The sequence below is a fragment of the Castor canadensis genome, chromosome 3 (assembly GCF_047511655.1).
Source record: "Castor canadensis chromosome 3, mCasCan1.hap1v2, whole genome shotgun sequence".
Taxonomy (NCBI): Eukaryota; Metazoa; Chordata; class Mammalia; order Rodentia; family Castoridae; genus Castor; species Castor canadensis.
Genome location: NC_133388.1, coordinates 67125368 through 67144072, shown reverse-complemented (window position 1 = coordinate 67144072; position 18705 = coordinate 67125368). Strand labels below are relative to the sequence as shown.

Here is an 18705-nt window from a genome sequence, read left to right as displayed (position 1 = left end):
AATTCCATTTACAATAGCTTCAAAAAATTAAATACCTAGGAGTAAGCTTAATGAAGGACATAAATGACCTCTTCAAGGAGAACTGCAAACCACTGAAGAAAGAGATTGAGGAAGACTACAGAAGATGGAAAGATCTCCCATGCTCATGGATTAGTAGAATCAACATAGTAAAAATGACTATACTACTAAAAGCAATCTACATGTTCAACCCAATACCCATCAATGGGTATTGCAATGACATTCATTACAGAGATTGAAAAAATCTACCCTAAAGTTCATTTGGAAACACAAAAGACTGCAAATACCCAAGGCAATACTGAGCAAAAAGAGCAATGCTGGAGGTATCACAATACCCAACTTCAAACTATCCTACAGAGCCATAGCAATAAAAACAGCATGGTATTGGCACAAAAAGAGATATGAAGACCAGGGGAACAGAATAGAGGACCCAGATATGAATCTCCACAGCTATGCCCAGCTTATTTTTGAAAAGGCACCAAAAATATACGATGGAGGAAAGACAGCCTCTTCAACAAATGGTGCTGGGAAAAGTGGCTATATGCCTGCAGAAAACTGAAACTACATCCATGCCTGTCACCCTGTACTAGTATCAACTCAAAGTGGATTAAGGACCTTAATATCCAACCTGAAACTCTGAGGTTAGTACACAAAAGATCAGGGAATATCCTGGAAACAATATGAATAAGCAAGGACTTCCTCAGTAGAACTCCATCAGCCCAGCTACTAAGAGAAAGGATGAATAAATAGGACTACATGAAATTAAAAAGCTTCTGCACAGCAAAATAAATGGTCTCTAAATTGAAGAGACCACCCACAGATTGGGAGAAAAATCTTTGCTAGGTATACATCAAACAAAGGACTCATAACCAGAATATACAGAGAGCTCAAAAATAAACTCTCCAAAAATTAGTGAACCAATAAAGAAGTGGACAACTGAACTAAACAGAACTTTTTCTAAGGAAGAAATCCAAATGGCCAAAAAGCACATGAAAAAAAAAATGCTCACCATCCCTGACCATAAAGGAAATGCAAATCAATGCAAATCATTTTAGAATGGCTATCATCAAGAACACCACCAACAACAAATGCAGGTGAGGATACAGAAAAAGGAACCCTCATACACTGCTGGTGTGAATGTAAGCTAGTACAATCACTATGGAAAATATTATGGAGGCTCCTTAAAAAACTAAACATAGGTCTGCCATATGATCCAGCAATACCACTCCTAGGGATATACCGAAGGAATGAGTCAACTTACAACAAAGGCACCTGCACACCCATGTTTATTGCACCAGTATTCATAATAGCTAAGCTATGGAAACAGCCAAGATGCCCCACTACTGATGAATGGATCAAGAAAATGTGGTATTTATACATAATGGAATTTTATTCAGCAACAAAGAAGAATGAAATTTTGTCATTCACAAGTAAATGGATGGAACTAGAAAACATCATCTTAAATGAAGTTAGTTAGTCTCAGGCAGTCAAAAATTGCATGTTCTCCCTCATATGCAGATTATAGACCCAAAACAAATGCAACAATATTACTGGACATGGGTCACACACTAAGGGGAGAGCACACATGAGAGAAATAGGGAAAGAAAAGGAAACCTAACACTTGTATGTGGTTGATATACTCACTGTAGAGGAAAAAATAAAGTAATCTTAAAGTGGCAGAGGCCACTATGGGAAGGAGACCAGGAAGTAGTGAAGAGGTCTGGTAGAGATGAACTAATTTGGGTTGTAACACACATGTACATGGGAGCAATGCTAGGAATCTCTTTGAATAGCTATCCTTATCTCAAACTAGCAAAAATGCTATGTATTCCTTATTATCTGTTGTTTTTTCAACAAAATTGGAGAAGAGGGCAGAACCTGGAAGCAGGGGAGGGTGTTGCGGGTTTTGGAGGATGTGAGGGGGAGGTGGCACAATGTACACACATGTAAGTAATGTAAAAACAATAAAATGAAAGGAGAAAAGAAAAAAAAATCTCCCAAAACAGAAAAGTCCAGACTAGATGGCTTCACTACTGAAATTTACCAACCTTTTAAAGGAGAATTAATGTAATCTACATGTTTAATGCAATTCCCATCAAAATTCCAATGACATTCATCAAAGAGATTGAAAAATCTACTGTTAAATTTATATGGAAACACAAGAGGCCACGAATAGCCAAGGCAATACTCAGTCAAAAGAACAATGCAGGAGGTATCACAATACCTGACTTCAAACTATATTACAAAGCAATAATAATAAAAACAGCATGGTACTGGCACAAAAACAGACATGAAGACCAGTGGAACAGAATAGAGGATCCAGATATGAAGCCACACAACTATAAGCAACTTATCTTTGACAAAGGAGCTAAAAATATACGATGGAGAAATAGCAGCCTCTTCAACAAAAACTGCTGGGAAAACTGGTTAGCAGTCTGCAAAAAACTGAAACTAGATCCATGTATATCACCCTATACCAAGATTAACTCAAAATGGATCAAGGATCTTAATATCAGACCCCAAACTCTTAAGTTGATACAAGAAAGAGTAGGAAATACTCTGGAGTTAGTAGGTATAGGTAAGAACTTTCTCAATGAAACCCCAGCAGCACAGCAACTAAGAGATAGCATAGATAAATGGGACCTCATAAAACTAAAAAGCTTCTGTTCATCAAAAGAAATGGTCTCTAAACTGAAGAGAACACCCACAGAGTGGGAGAAAATATTTGCCAACTATACATCAGACAAAGGACTGATAACCAGAATATACAGGGAACTTAAAAAACTAAATTCTCCCAAAACTAATGAACCAATAAAGAAATGGGCATGTGAACTAAACAGAACTTTCTCAAAAGAAGAAATTCAAATGGCCAGAAAACACATGAAAAAATGCTCACCATCTCTAGCAATAAAGGAAATGCAAATTAAAACCACACTAAGATTCCACCTCACCCCTGTTAGAATAGCCATCATCAGCAACACCACCAACAACAGGTGTTGGCGAGGATGCGGGGAAAAAGGAACCCTCTTACACTGTTGGTGGGAATGTAGACTAGTACAACCACTCTGGAAAAAAATTTGGAGGCTACTTAAAAAGCTGGACATCGATCTACCATTTGATCCAGCAATACCACTCTTGGGGATATACCCAAAAGACTGTTACTCCAGAGGCACCTGCACATCCATGTTTATTGCGGCACTATTCACAATAGCCAAGTTATGGAAACAGCCAAGATGCCCCAGCACTGACGAATGGATTAAGAAAATGTGGTATCTATACACAATGGAATTTTATGCAGCCATGAAGAAGAACGAAATGTTATCATTCGCTGGTAAATGGATGGAATTGGAGAACATCATTCTGAGTGAGGTTAGCCTGGCCCAAAAGACCAAAAATCATATGTTCTCCCTCATATGTGGACATTAGATCAAGGGCAAACACAACAAGGGGATTGGACTATGAGCACATGATAAAAGCGAGAGCACACAAGGGAGGGGTGAGGATAGGTAAGACACCTAAAAAACTAGCTAGCATTTGTTGCCCTTAATGCAGAGAAACTAAAGCAGATACCTTAAAGCAACTGAGGCCAATAGGAAAAGGAGACCAGGAACTAGAGAAAAGGTTAGATTAAAAAGAATTAACCTAGAAGGTAACACCCAGCACAGGAAATCAATGTGAGTCAATGCCCTGTATAGCTATCCTTATCTCAACCAGCAAAACCCCTTGTTCCTTCCTATTATTGCTTATACTCTCTCTACAACAAAATTAGAGATAAGGGCAAAATAGTTTCTGCTGGGTATTGAGGGGGGAGCGGGAAGGGGTGGAGTGGGTGGTAAGGGAGGGGGTGGGGGCAGGGGGGAGAAATAAACCAAGCCTTGTATGCACATATGAATAATAAAAGAAAAATGAAAAAAATAAATAAATAAATAAATAAATAAATTTGCATCTGCTCAGTGACAGAACTGAAAGGCATTTTTCCACCCTCACATATGAATCTCATTGTGGAGCTCCTAACTGTCTTTGACCATGTAGCATCTAAAAAAAGGCAAGATGTGGACAGGTAAACAAACATTGGTTCAGGCTGCTGCCTGCCATTAAAAGATGAATATTAAATAAGATCCCTGATACTCCTTTATTATTTCACTTTCTTCTCTTCACCTACTTGTTTAACCAGATTTATAACTGATTTTAAATATAAGAACTGTAGCTTAGAGGTGATTTTTTTTATTTCAATCTTTTTAAAGGAAAACAAACATTGCCAAACAATCTGGATTGTTTTAACACCCTTTGGATTGTACATTTCTCACGAATGCTAATGAATAATTCAGCAAAGCCAAACAAAAAAAAAAAGGAGAATTAATATAAATGTTTCTCAAACTATTTCATAGAAGTGAAAAGATGGTGACCTTTGAAAACTCATTCTGTGAGGCCAGGATTCCATGGTTTCATCTCAGGAATGCAACAATGGTTCAATGGATGTAATTGAATACACAACATAAATAGAATGAAGATTATAAAAAATCGCATGATCATTTCAATAGATGCTAAAAAGAATCTCATAAAATTCAATGCTGTTTCATGATAAAGGCACTGAATAAGTTAGTTATAGAAGATAATACCTCAAAACATAGTAAAGGCTACATATGACTCACCTATAGTCCACATCACAGTAAATGGGGAAAAATTGAAATAATATCCTTAAATATAATGGTAAAAACAAGGGTGTCCACTATCACTGCTCTTATTCAATCAACTTTACTATCAGCTTTAGCCAGAACAACTAGGTAAGAGAAATAAATGGAATAGAAATAAGAAAAGAGAAGTTCAAATTATCACTGTTAGAAGATGATATAGTTCTATACACAGTAAAGCCTAAAGACTCCACTGAAAGACTATTAGAACTGACAAATGAATTCAGCATACAAATATTAGTAGTTTTACTGTATAGCAATAATAAATTTTCTGAAGAATAAATTTAAGTAAGGAGGTGAAAGGCCTTTACAATGAAAATTATAAAACAAGAAAGAAATTTAGGAAGACTAGTGTCTCCCCTTTTAGTAAAGGTGAGAAAACTTCCTATGTTCATGGATTGGAAGGATTAATATTGTTAAAATGTTCACAGTACCCAAAACAATCTACAGATTCAATTTGATCTATCAAAATGTTAATGGCATTCTTCACAGAACTAGAAAAAAACAGTAAAATTAATAGGGAATCAAGAAAGACCCAGAATAGCCAAAAGCAATATTGAGCAAAAAGAGTAAAGCTGAATGCATTCACAATACCTGACTTCAAGACATTCTACAGAACCATAGTAACAAAAACATTATGGTTTTGACATGAAAACAGACACATAGACTAATGAAACCAAATAGAGGGTCCAGAAATAAACCTATCCATTTGCAACCAACTGATTCTCGGCAAAGAGGCTAGAAACAGACATTGTAGAAAGGACAGTCTCTTTAACAAATGATGCTGGAAAAATTGGATATCCATAAGCTGTTTGAAGTTTGAGGCTTGACTTCTATCTCTCACCTTGTACAAAAGTCCACTCAAAAATCAAAGACCATAAACTCTGAAGCTACTACAGAAAAGCATGAGTGAAACACTTCAAGGTATGGGCAACCATTTTCTGGGTTGGTCTGCAAAAGCACAGGAAACAAAAGCAAAAATTGACAAATGGGATTATATCAAACTAAAAAGTTCTTCAAAATAAGGGACATGATCAATGGAGTGAAGAGACAGCCTACAGAACGGAAGGAAACATTTTATAGCTATTCATCTAATAGAAAGTTAATATCCAGAATATATAAAGAATTCTAAAAAACTTGATAACAACAGCAAATAATCCAATTAAAAAATGAGCAAATGATCCAAATAGACACTTCTCAAAAGAAGAAATACAAGTGGTTAATAAATATATGAAAAATATTCAATATCATTAGCTATCAGGGAAATACAAATCAAACTACAGTGAGATACCATCTCACTCCAACTAGAATGGCTATGATTAAAAAAAATAATAACAAATGTTGGCAAGGACATGGAGAAAAAGGAACTTTTATACACATTTGGTGAAATGTGAACTAGTAAGCCACTATGAAAAATAATATGTAGGTTCCTTAAAAAAGAAACACTGTGGTCCAGCTCTACTACTACTCGGTACATATCCAAAGGGAATGAAATCAGCACTCAAAAGAGATGGCTTATGCCCATGTTTCTTGCAGCACTATTCACAATAGACAAAGCATGGAACCAGCTTAGATGCCCATTAATAAATGAATAGACAAAGAAATTGTGGCAGATATACAAAGTGGAGTAATATTCAGCCATAAAGAAGAATAAAATCCTGTCATTTGTGGGAAAATGGAGGGAACTGGAGCACATAATGTTAATCCAAATAAGCCAGACACAGAAACATAAGTACTAATATCATGTGTTCACTCTCACATGTGCAAACTGAAAAAGAAAAAAAATGACCTGAAAGTAAAAGAGGGATCATGAAGGAATAGGAAGCGGGTGGGTTAAGTGGACAGGGGAGGCAAGGATGAAAGACCGGGGAAGAATGGACATGAGCAGTGTACATATATGCATGCATGGAAATATCGCAGTGAACCTCACCTTGTGCAATTAATAATTTAACAGTTAACAATCAACTAATTAATAATCAATTAACACAAAATATATTCGTACAAAAATTCTGCATGAAAGATCTTATTTAGGTGATGAAACTATTCTAAAACTGATTTTTGATGAGGTTGTACAACTTGGTAAAATTGCTAAAATATTTCAAAAGTATACTCGAAATTTTAGAATTATATATGTTTAATATGCTCTATTAAAATTGTTTAAAAATGTGCCTGTCCAATAAATACTGTAAAATTAACAAAATTAACAAACTATTAGTTAGACATACTAACTGATACTCCCTCAATCAAAAAAAAAAGGAAAGGACATACTCAAATTACCAAAATCCAAAATGGAAGAGAAAGCATCACCAATACTATACATAATTCTATACCAACAAATTAGACATCTTAGAAGTAATCACTAAAATATTCAGGGAACTAGAACATGGGTTCACAAACTCAAATGATTCAGAATAAAGCTGTTTTTACTGTACTTGCAATTTCAGTAAGTACAACACTATTTCAAGAAGAAAGACAAGAAAAAGAATGACACCATGTCAGGCTACTATTCACTGAGAGGCTTATTATTGTTAACCAAAAAAAAGAATATTAAAATTCAAACAACAATGGTTTGCCTCTAATCAGAGACAAAATTCATTAAAGTGCAAATCTTTTAACATGCACACAAACACACATGAAAGTCTGGATTTGTGATTTCAGATATGTAGTAATAGCTTCAGAGCCATTTAAATTTGTGTGGCTGTGTAGTAAATGGCTGAAACGAATTGGAGGTCACAGGAAATAAGATGTCAAAGAACATTTCTAAGCACAGGCATTAGAGGACTCATGAAGGAGGATTTTATGGTATAAGATGATGGTAGAATGTAGGATAGAAAGTTTGTAAAGTAGATACCAAGTTCATTGATGAAAACTGGTAAACAGGAAGCTATAAGGTGAATGCAGCAGCAGAAGTTTTTAAATAAGAAAAGAATAAACCTCAAAGAAGTTGAAGAAGTAATAAGAAATAGTGGAAAAGTAATACAGAGGAAGAACATTGACCCTAACTTCTAACAGACTCTTAAGAGACCCTGCTTGACAGAACTGATTCTGCCCTGAAGCCAACATTTTAGGGAAAACTTCATAGCCAGAAACCAAAGGAAATTCTGTGATGCTTGGTGTGCAATTATTATCTGCTAAGAAATCAAAGATACAAACAAAACTTTTTCTGTAATTCTTTCCTGATCTACTTATGAGGGGAAATAATAAAGGATAATAGCCAAGTAATTGGGTTGATAGCTATTTATTCTTCACAAAGGGCATTTAGAGCCAGAGATCCATAATGACCTATGTTGCATAATAAGTTAATTACACATGCTATATTTTATTGAAACAATAATACAAGGACACCATACTTTAAGAAAAAATGGATGACATATTTATATGTACACTTGTGTGTATACATACACATATTTAGTTCAGTCATAGATGAGGCTATTTTCAAGCTAAAAAGAAAGCACCATATGATCTACTTAAATAGTAACCTTCTCTGCTGAGAGTTCATATAGTGAAAGGAAAACTACAACACTTCAGACTGAAGTGACTGAGATATAGCTCTGATGAGTTAGGGGATATTTACTTACCTAAAACTTAGTTTCAATGGTAGAATTATGAAATTTAATTTTCTTCAAAGTTTGCTAATTCTGATCATGTGTAACTTTATTTAAATGTAAGTATTTAGAAACATTTTTAATATGTGAAGCTATGCTGCAATACCAAATACATACATTTATATAGATTTAAATAAGATGGATTTATGGATTTAGCACTTTTAATTTTTTAGTAGATTATTTTATTGTTGGTCATCTACTAATTTTAAGTCTACCCTCCATTGTATGCATAGTACACTCAAGAACATCAAAGTGATTCTAAGAAAATGTAGGACAAAGCTTTTTTTGTTTTCATTCCCCATTAGTAAATTTGTTTCTCTCTCTCCACACACAAACCTTTGCAATCCTTTCAAACTCTTAACATACTAATAACAGTGGAATGTTTTCTAGGGCTCTTGATTCCACTAGATAGTGATTTTTATTATGTCTTATTTTTCACCAGAATGCTTCATTTTTATTACTTTCTAACACTTCAAGTCATAACAAGATGATAGACTTTTTATTTATCATTTCTATCTTAGATTATTAATTCTATGGAAAGCTGTTTATCACACCATTGCCCATGTAAACTAGCATTAAATTGTAATCATTCCAAGATGAACGTGTATTGTCACTGCACACATTCCTATTGAGAAGAAAATGAAATGGTTTGGCATTTGTTTTTTCTTGGATTAATAAATGCACAAGAATCTTGCAACTTGGGAGAAAGCCCAGATTACTTTTGCATTAATGCACTCAAAAGATTTCAAATCAATACTTAGCATTAAGGTTTTAATTGAGAATTAACATCAGCATAATTGGAAATGAGGATCAGCATCCTGATGTTTAAGGGAAAGCTATTTGGTTGGGAAGGTCATTACACTGTAGAGCATGAACACTGGAAAAGGAAAAACACAAATCATTTGTTTCCTTGGGCAAGGACACACAGGACACACTTGAATTGGTGGTCAACTGTAATTTGCTTCTAGAGTCAGAAACTACACATTGGATTTATAGCCAAACACACATGTAGCAGTGACTTTGAAAGCAAAGGATAAAAGAATAAAGGGAAAAGTTACCAGTTTTGAAAGACCTGTTCCTCATCACAAGGGCTTAAGGACTTTCCCTTCAATCTAAAAAGAATACATACCCTTGTGGCTATTCTTAGCATGCTTTCTTCCAAAATAATTATTCCTTGCGGAAGCCAAGCATAGTTGAGTCTAACCTGTTAACAATTTGTTATTTATTTATTTATTTATTTTGCGAATTTCAAACAAATATAGTCCCAGCCTGAACAAAACAGATTTCCTTCCCATTTTGGTAAAAATAAACTTTCCCAAACTTATAGTTTTCCATTTGCTTCCAATGTCTTGAAATGTTCAATCACTTCTGCCAATTTCCCAGAACATAAGAAAATACCAACTCCCAAAATGACCTTGCCCTCCAGAAGCATCCTAAGGCACTCACACCTCTTCTACCTTCAGGGAATGGTTGTACTGGTCAGATTTATCCCCTTGGTGAAGTAGAAGAAGCTTACAGAAAGGAAAATTCTGTAGGAATTGTCATTTTGCAAAAAAAAAGTTCTTTTCCCTTTTCATTGAAATTAAAGAGAGTCTGTACATGTCTTCTGTTTCCTATGTGTCCCCACTGCCAAGAGAGGACCTCGTCAGAGAGGAACCCTCTGCTTTGCCCCTCAGGCTACAGTCCCCAGCCTTCACCCCATTGTCTGTGCAATGTGCAGATCTGGAGGGCAAAGCAGTGGCCTCCGCATCACTTTCCATGCCCCCTGAGGCCAAAGGCCCTTTCCCTGGCTCTGAGGAAGGGCTGTTGTGGAAGCAGAGTTTGAAAAGGCCCAGCACAGTCATTGTCAAGATAACCAACACTACTACCGCTATGCCTACAAGTATGAAGACCACAGTTGAGGAGTAGTCAAAACCCTGAAGAGTGGGAAAAGATGTGGAATTCAACTTGGGGATCACACTTTCTGGTGGGGTGATGGTGACTTTTGACTCGGTTTGAAGGGACATTTGATAGGTAGATAGCGTGCTCTCTGTTCCCCACTGAAGAATGTCTGGAATAGGTGCTGCAGAACTGCCTTGTCCAGTTACACCAGGTGTCTCTCCTGGCTTCTGGTGGACTCGGGATGACCATGTCCTTTTTGAAACAGGACTGGTCGCGGTGGCAGGCAGGCTCCTCGTGGGCACCTTGGTCCCCCCAGAGGTCGGCTGTCCTCCCCCTTTTGTCACACAAGAGCGTCCATCCTTGCCCAGCTGGAAGCCTGCAGCACACTCGCAGGCAAAAGCTCCTAAGTCGTCTAGGCAGTCAAGGAGCTCCGCGCATTTGCCAGCACGGAGGTACCTCCCGGGGCAGGGACAGAGCACTGCTGCAGAGGAGAGCCCATCCCAGCGCGCGCCGGTCTCTTCCACGACGCAGGTGACGGAGATGGAGCGCTTCCCGGGGCAGGTCGCACTCACCTCGGTGCCGGGAGGACTGAAGTCCAGCGCCGAGCTGAACAGTTGGAAGGGAGCGCGGTAGCTCAAGTTAGAGGCGGCCCCGGGGCGCGGCGCGGGGCACAAGTCCTCATACTGGTATTTGCACAGGTAGCCGTTGGCGCGCAGATGGCACCGCATCTCCTTCCAGCCTGCGGGCTCGATCCCCTGGGTGGCCAGGAGTCCCGCGCACCTCCGCGAAGTACAGGAGAGCAGTGGCTCCTCCACCCACTGTAGCGTGTCTCTTTCGGACTCACTGGCGTCGGGGGACAGCCAGGAGAAACCCCGCAATGGCTCGTTCTCCAGGGTGCAGTGAGATCGCCCGCGCTCCAGAGCTACCCAAAACAGAAGGTCTTTGGAGCCTCCTCCAGGCCCGGGACCCGCCCGAAGGAGCGAAAGCACTGCACGCAGCTCGGTGCCCCCGTGCACGGTGCTGAGAGACCCGCCGCGCAGGTTGCAGGCCTCCTGCGCTGCCAGCCGCTTGATGGTAGCGTGGTGTAGGCTGTAGCAAGCCCCCGACGCCGAGCAGCCTGCGCGATCGGAGGTGGGGTGCTCGCCACCGCCAGGCCTGGGCCAGAACGCCTGACAGAGGAGGCACAGAGCAAGCGCCGGCCTCATCTTCGAGGCCCTGTGCACACAGCTGCTCCCAACTTAAGTCTTGTCTGGCCCCAGGGCGCCCAGCGGTCTCTGGAGCGCGGTCACCGCCCTCTGCAGTCGACTCCCCCCACCTTGTCTCTTCTCCCCTCCTCTGTTCTCCACCCCAGTTCCCCAACTGCCAAAAGTCCCCACCACAGTCTCCCTGGGCGTCCAACAGCTTCCCCTAGGCCGCGACAGGAAATGTGTCCAGAGCTCTGCCAGGCCCCGTGCAGCCCTGATTCATTCAGGGGTCAGGAACGCAGCTGGCGCCAGAGCACTGGGAACACAGGCGACCAGGAGGTCAAAGACTCTGCTTAGAGTAGAAAGAAAAGAAAGTTACTACTCGGATGAAGTGTATGCTTTCCCTGCTCAGGGCATTTCAGGTCTTGGATCCCAGAATACACTGTGAACACTGGCAGGAAGGACTGGAGAAAGGAACTTCCCTATCCTAAGTCCACACCCGCCCATTGTGTTTCTGTTGGGGACAGTGTAACTGGCGTCAGAATAATTTGTAGACGGTTCCATTCTCCCGGAGGTTTCCTGCGCCTGTGTGTGGTGGGGGGGTGGGAGGGAGGGGAGGCGGGGAGCGGCGAATCCTGTGAGAAATCCTTGCGTCTCCCTTCTACACCAGAGGCAGCACTGTTTAACCACCCATCTTTTCCTGGTACTCTGCTACCCTATTCTTTCCAAGGAAATCCTGGAATCCTAATTGCTAGTCAAAGAATTTAGTATCCTTTTGAGAATTTTGAATGGAAAACCCTGCATTTTCGGTCAGCACTTGCCTTAAAAGTTTATTTTTCACTTCCATTTCTCTTTGAAATGGCCCATATTGATTCATTCATGAAAGAAAGTGTATTTCTACATTTAAATGGAAAAATAATGGCCATAGATCTTAACCGTTCAGTTGTTAGGTTTCTTTACCACTATATTGGTTCATATCTACTTTAAGCTTATAGGTTATATATGAGTTCATGGCCTCAGTAATGTCCTACTTGTGATTTTTATCATTGAACTTTTTAAATATCATTCTCTCCTATGAATAAGTGCCACTATCTATAACAATGTTATAGTCTCCTTTCAAGAACATTAGAAGTCAACATCCTTAAGAAATTTAAATGTTTATTGCATTATAATGGATATTGTGTGCTCTGAAACCACACTCCCTGTTGTTTGATAGATCATCCAGTCAACTTCTTCAGAGTCCATTGAGTGCTTGTTTTATAAACACCAGCTCAGTTGAAAGTGCGAGGGGGAGTTAAAGATGGTAAAGGAAAGTTTAAAATTAGCACTGTCTATGAAAGGACTTTTTTTTTAGCAACTTAGACAATTATATATATATATATAATTTACCTATTGTGGCTCTCAATTATCAATATGTTGTAATTAGAAATACATAGTTTCAACTAAGCTCTCTTAAAGATATCATATCTATAATCAGAATGAAAGTTGCCATTCATGAGTGATGCATGCATGTTGTATTGGATTGGCTGGCTCAGGTTCATGAGAGGAGAGAAGGAAGGTAGCAGGATAATATTTGTATGCTGTCTCTAATTTTTACCATTATTCTAACTTTTCTTTTTCCCCTCGAAATCGCATGTATCTTAAGCCAGAGTAAACATCATGAATCATCATCAGTACCTTATTCTTGCTTACTGTGGAGTTTTGAAACAGATTTTCTCTCCTCCCCTTTCTGTTTTCCAATTTAAAAGACATTCATTAGTCCTTCATTTCATATTTCTGAGACATTTAAACATGGCTTTGCATTCAAATTAAGCAACTTAGTGTCTTATAAGAAAAAAAACATGAAAATCCAGAAATCTAATTGAATGAATTTTGAAAATACATAATTGCTTAAGTCAGCTTTGCAATCTGGGAGTTGGTGACTGTGTTCATGTAGCATGCTATATTCCAATAAAACCTTTTTCAAACTTGAGTAGCCAATGGAAATTCTTACATATTTTGAAAGTCACTTGGGATAAGATGAGATTTCTAGAGTAATAACGAAGCTAATAGTATATACATGATTTCACTCTCTGGCATTCTGTCTAGGGAGGTGGGACATTACAAAAGAGGAACAAGTATGATATATTTGATGCATTTTAAGAACTTTCATAAATGCCACAAGGTATCCCCACCCAGCATAACAATGTTAAAAACAGGAACGTGTTAACCACAATGATTACATATCATAGTCCTGGTTGTGCCTGGAATGATGTGAAAGAAGAGTTAATAAAAAAAATTAGCTTGAAAGAAGACATATGTCATTTTTAGTTAATTATCTTGTATTGATCTACATAGTATTAACATATTTTGAAATATGTAGTGCACTAAAAAAACAGAACTAGAGAAAGATTTTATTTTTTAAATAATAAGTTTATTAAGATCATACTAGGATACCATTTTACCATCACTGGAGTCCAAATACTTAAAACTCTGAAATGACAAGTGTGAATCTATAAGCTTTTTGATATGTTGAAAATGAGAACAATGTTGTAAAAATCTTTCCATTTTTTTCTATAATTGAATATTTTCATACCCTGTGTCTTCCCATATCCATGCCCAAGTGTATGTGTGTGTATATGTTGTATGTGTGTGCTTAATTAAGAGAAACTCTTGCACATCTGTAGCAGAAGCTCAGATGTGGAGCACTGCTCCACTAGTCTATATTTTCTGTAAGCAATAGATGTGTTCTTTGGCATTTATTCCAGGTCCCTACTAATGTAACTGGGACATAGTTATCACTCAAGAAACGACAGTTTATTGAACGAGCACAGGGCTGATGTGTGCAGGCACACACACACACAGCACACACAATGTGATAAAGTGTCAATGATTTAGTAACATGCTGTATGTCAGTAACTGAGCACATAGAATGTTCTAGCTTTTTACATTTACAATGTAAGTGGTGTTCTAGGTTCATTAGCTACTATGTCTCCAAATAAATTGATCTGAAGGACTGCTCTAGACCCTACTGTTAAGAAACTAATTATTATAACAAAGTGGGCAGCGTTTTGTTTAGGATCTTGAACAGTTCATCATGTCTCATCCCGCTGTAGCTGTAGTTTCATATTACAGTCTTTCTTAGAGGATTTATATGATAAGTGTGCTTGATAATCAAGGCATCCCTTAAGTCCAAAGTATGCTTTTTCTATTGAACCTGTAGAATTCCCACTTCACAGAGCTGGAAAAGGAAGGCAAAAAAAAAAAGCAATCATAGTTACTTAATTCAAATCCTGTTAGTCTTATCTGGTATCACTTTGTAAGTACTAGGGATAATCAGCAGTTACCTTAGCATTTACCTTGTAGCAGCAGTGGAACCTGGCAATTATTATTACATAGACTTAATCGCTTGCTCATTTTAAGGCCTATGTGTCTGACAAATTCACACACCCAGCACAATACTTTCTATATTGACTCGCCTATTCCAGATGTGTGATTTATTCTTACTATTATAAGGCAATTAAAATCCGGTACAGTCAGAGAATTTTTGTTCAAACTTCAGCCTTAACATTGAGAATATTTGTTTTCAAACAGCAGTGATTTGGGCAAATGTGCTTAATAAAATTGGATATTGTATATCTTTGTTGATATACCACTTCCGTTTTTTGTATGGAAGTCACATAATATGATTTATTGCAGTGAGGAGAAAGGGAAAAAACTGCTTTCTAAATACACTAGTCATAGTACTATCTTTTCATAGATAGTACATGTGTATGAAAAACCAAAGACTCTTATTATTACAGTTTTGCTATGATTTTACTATGAGTTTGACTTCAGAGCTTATTGGCAGATTCAAATACTTTGAACCAATTTTCTTTCAATGCCTCATATTTGTGTAGGAATTAACATTTTTTAATGCATTTGTGAATTTGCCCTGGTTTAATAGTAGCCCTTCCTTGAATTCTGTCTACATGATTGAACAGGTATTCGTGGAAATTTGGAGAATCCCCTTGAGCATTTTTCCTTTTCTTATTCTTCTATTTGACAGGCTCACCCTGAGTCACAGAAGATGAAGGTACAGAAGGAGGGAGTTTTGAAAAACATTGTTTTTCATAACCTAATGCCTTGAGTGACTGCAGCCTTCTTGGATTGTATCTAAATGTGCATTCAGGATGAGGAGGAAGAATTCTGGGGCAGGGTGTAGTGGTCTCTTATGTGTATTGGGTGTTTTCCCATAAACACTCTCAGCCTGGGAAAGGGCAGCATAAATCCTGGCACATTCCTTCCCAGAGCATCTTTGAGAACTAGAAGGATGGTGGAGATAGCAGAACTTAGCACAGAGAAGCCTCACCAGTTGAGCAAAAAACATTATTTCTCTCTCTGCAATTGAGAGAATTCAGGAAGGACTTTACTGGATCCTCTTCCCTAAGGGACAGACACAATGTGACTTTGCTACACCTCAACAAAAGCATAGGAATCTCAACTCAGTAGTGAGAGAGAAATTCCCTTTGTTCTTCTCTTACTCTCCTTTCATGTTGCAGATAAACTCTGCCTTTTGAGATTATGAAGATGAAGGGTAAGAACTCAATTTGCTGGCCTTCTAGAATAAGTAACCTCTAACTATGCTTTTTTTTTTCAGCCTCAAAAGCACTCTCCTTCAGTCTTCCCTCTCCAAATCTTCTTCACCCAAGAACAATAGGAATATGTTAGTCTATCTGAATAAAACCTCAAGATAGTAATATCATTGGAATGAATTTATTATCCAACCCCCATCTTTTCCTCTCCAGCTCCTTACTGAAACACTTGGCATTAGAGAGGCCAATTTCATCCAAAGACTCTGTCGGCGGGGATGCTTCTAGTATGCCAAAGTGACCCAATGATCAGTTTAGAATTTTTAAATTCTGGTTAAAAAAAACCCATATAACATAACATTCACTATCTCAACCATTTCAAGTGTACAGCTGAGTAGTGTTAAATATATCCATGTGCTGTATATTATTGGTTGTGAAGTTGCTATGGTAAATAAACAGTATGTTGATTCCTAAAAATGGAATTATATATGATTGAGCACTTTCCAATTTGGATCTGAGTGCAACTGTGAATTAACTACAAGATAGAGCATAAAACTGTGGCACATAGTGTAGCAGTCTTCAGGGTCACAGTGTGGGGACAGAAAAACAGTTACGCAAGGTTGAGTCTGCTGTCTCCCTCTTCTATCCCCAATATCTACTTAGACATGAAATACTGCTAGTTTTTCTCACCATTTTTTTCTTCTATGCTTCACTTCCTCTCCAATCACTTAGAATTGCCTGTCAAGTTCCTGCTTGTGGAAACTGCATGTCTACCAAATGCAGAGCGTCCAAGGCAATGGAACTGAGATGGAAAATTCATCTCTTCAAAAGACTTAATGTGTAGTGTTAGGCTCCTACCATGTCCTTGGCACTGAGCCACATTCACAGAATACGGTGATGAAATAGAAACATCTTGCCTTAAGGGCAAGATGAACCACTGGTTCTATTGAAAGACAAGTAAATTAATAGATGAATAACTGCAAAGAGTGACAGGCTATGAAGGAAAGCAAAAAGGAACCATTAAAGAGTATTACAGAGAAATACCATTTAAATTAATTAGTCCTGGAAAGTGAGTATATCACTCACTTTAGGTCCCAGGGTGAGCAATTGTCCTACATTAGAAGCAGGGTCAATGTGACTGAAGGGGTGGATGAGAACTGTAGCTCAACATTGTCTAGGATACCCCAAGTCAATGTTACAGCTCCATTTTCAGTGGGGCAACTGGTACAAACACTGTAGGTAACAATACCTTTCACTTTGACACTTGTGTCACTGTAGTCAGTTGAGCTCTAAGCTTTATCAGAAATCTGATCTATAGCCACAGTATTTATTACATGGGTTTTCTAACACCAAGAGCATTCTGTTTTCAGACTAAAGTATTTCATGCTGAAATTATATGGACTGGCTATTTCAGGTTAAGACCCCAATTCAAGGGAGAAACCACATATATCCTCAAATCTTTCTTTCCCTCTCTTCCATGAACACTCAGCCATTCTTTCTTATGGTTCCAAACTTAGACATGTTTCAAGTCTCTCCATTGTGCTCTTTTTATTCTCACCACCTCAGCTTCAAGTCACCTAGAGACTCTCGTAGTAGTTTCCAAACCAGGCTCCTTGTGTCCACTCTTGCAACACTCCACTGTTCTCACCCCAGCACCCTCCACCCTCCTCACGACACATGGCTCTTGGGCTGTTATAACACACACATCCATGTAGGTTATCCTCTTCCCCATACCCTATTAAAACTTCTACATGGCTTGTTTTCTCTGTCACAACAAGAAACCTCTCTTTATGAACATACTATCTTTATTATTTGCACATATATGCAAATAGTAAATATATATACATATTTTTTCCTGGCTTCCCAACTACATTTCTTGAAGTCATTAATACATAGTAATGAGACTGTATCTATACCATCTAGGGCAAATAGAATAGCAATGAGAACACTGATTACTATCATCTTCTATTAAATTAAGCTTATGGGAGCCCTGCTTCATTGCTAGACATTGCTAAGATCCTTGGTTTGCCTTTTCATAATTAAAATAATTGAACACCTGCTCTACTTGACCAATTTGTGGCCTGTGGTAGATAGCTTCCCTTGTTTTGAGAAAGGGCTCAAGTACCCATTGAAGGTCATTTTTGTGGGGGTGAGCATTAACCCTATAATGAACCATTCACTAGGTTATAATAGATACTGTTCACAGAAGTCAGAACACCAAGTGTGTTCTTTCAAAGCTGTTAGATAAAAAAGTTGTTGTAAGGTATAAGCTGTTTAGCTCTTTAGGTATAAAGCAAACAATTTAAACATGATATTGTATGTAAACTGTATACGCAAATGGAGATACTGCTCATTAGTGCATGACACAGATGAGCCTGGAAAACATGCCTCCTTTGACATGGGAAGAGAAAGAATTGCTTTCTTCTTTCTATTAATATTCACTGAGGATTTAATGTCTATAAAGATCTTGGTGAATTGTCATGCTGTGTCTTGAATGTTATAGGGGGTTTATTGCACTAATATCTTTTATAATTGCAAGTATCTTTAGTCTTAAACAAAAAGAAATAAATACTAGAAACAACTGCATTTGGCAATGACCAGCTCCACTTGAGGCACACAAGGATGACAACTGAGAGGCTCCTTAGCAAAGATTTGGATTGCTTTGGACTTCACCACCAGGAAAATTGTCTTTGATTTGTAGATATTTGGCCCCCATCTTAAGAAATTGCTTCAGTTTTTTTTTTTTTTCCAATCTGGAATACGAGGAAGTAATTTT

General features: G+C 38.2%; 1 protein-coding gene across 1 annotated transcript; it reads right to left on the bottom strand.

Moving 5' to 3' along the window:
• Window positions 1-7931: 7931 nt before the first annotated feature.
• On the bottom strand, window positions 7932-11812 carry Clec14a (C-type lectin domain containing 14A). The gene has a single exon (XM_020179882.2). It carries the CDS (start codon window positions 11398-11400, stop codon window positions 9928-9930), a length of 1473 nt encoding a protein of 490 aa, XP_020035471.2. The 5' UTR covers window positions 11401-11812; the 3' UTR covers window positions 7932-9927.
• Between the last annotated feature and the right edge of the window lie 6893 nt (window positions 11813-18705).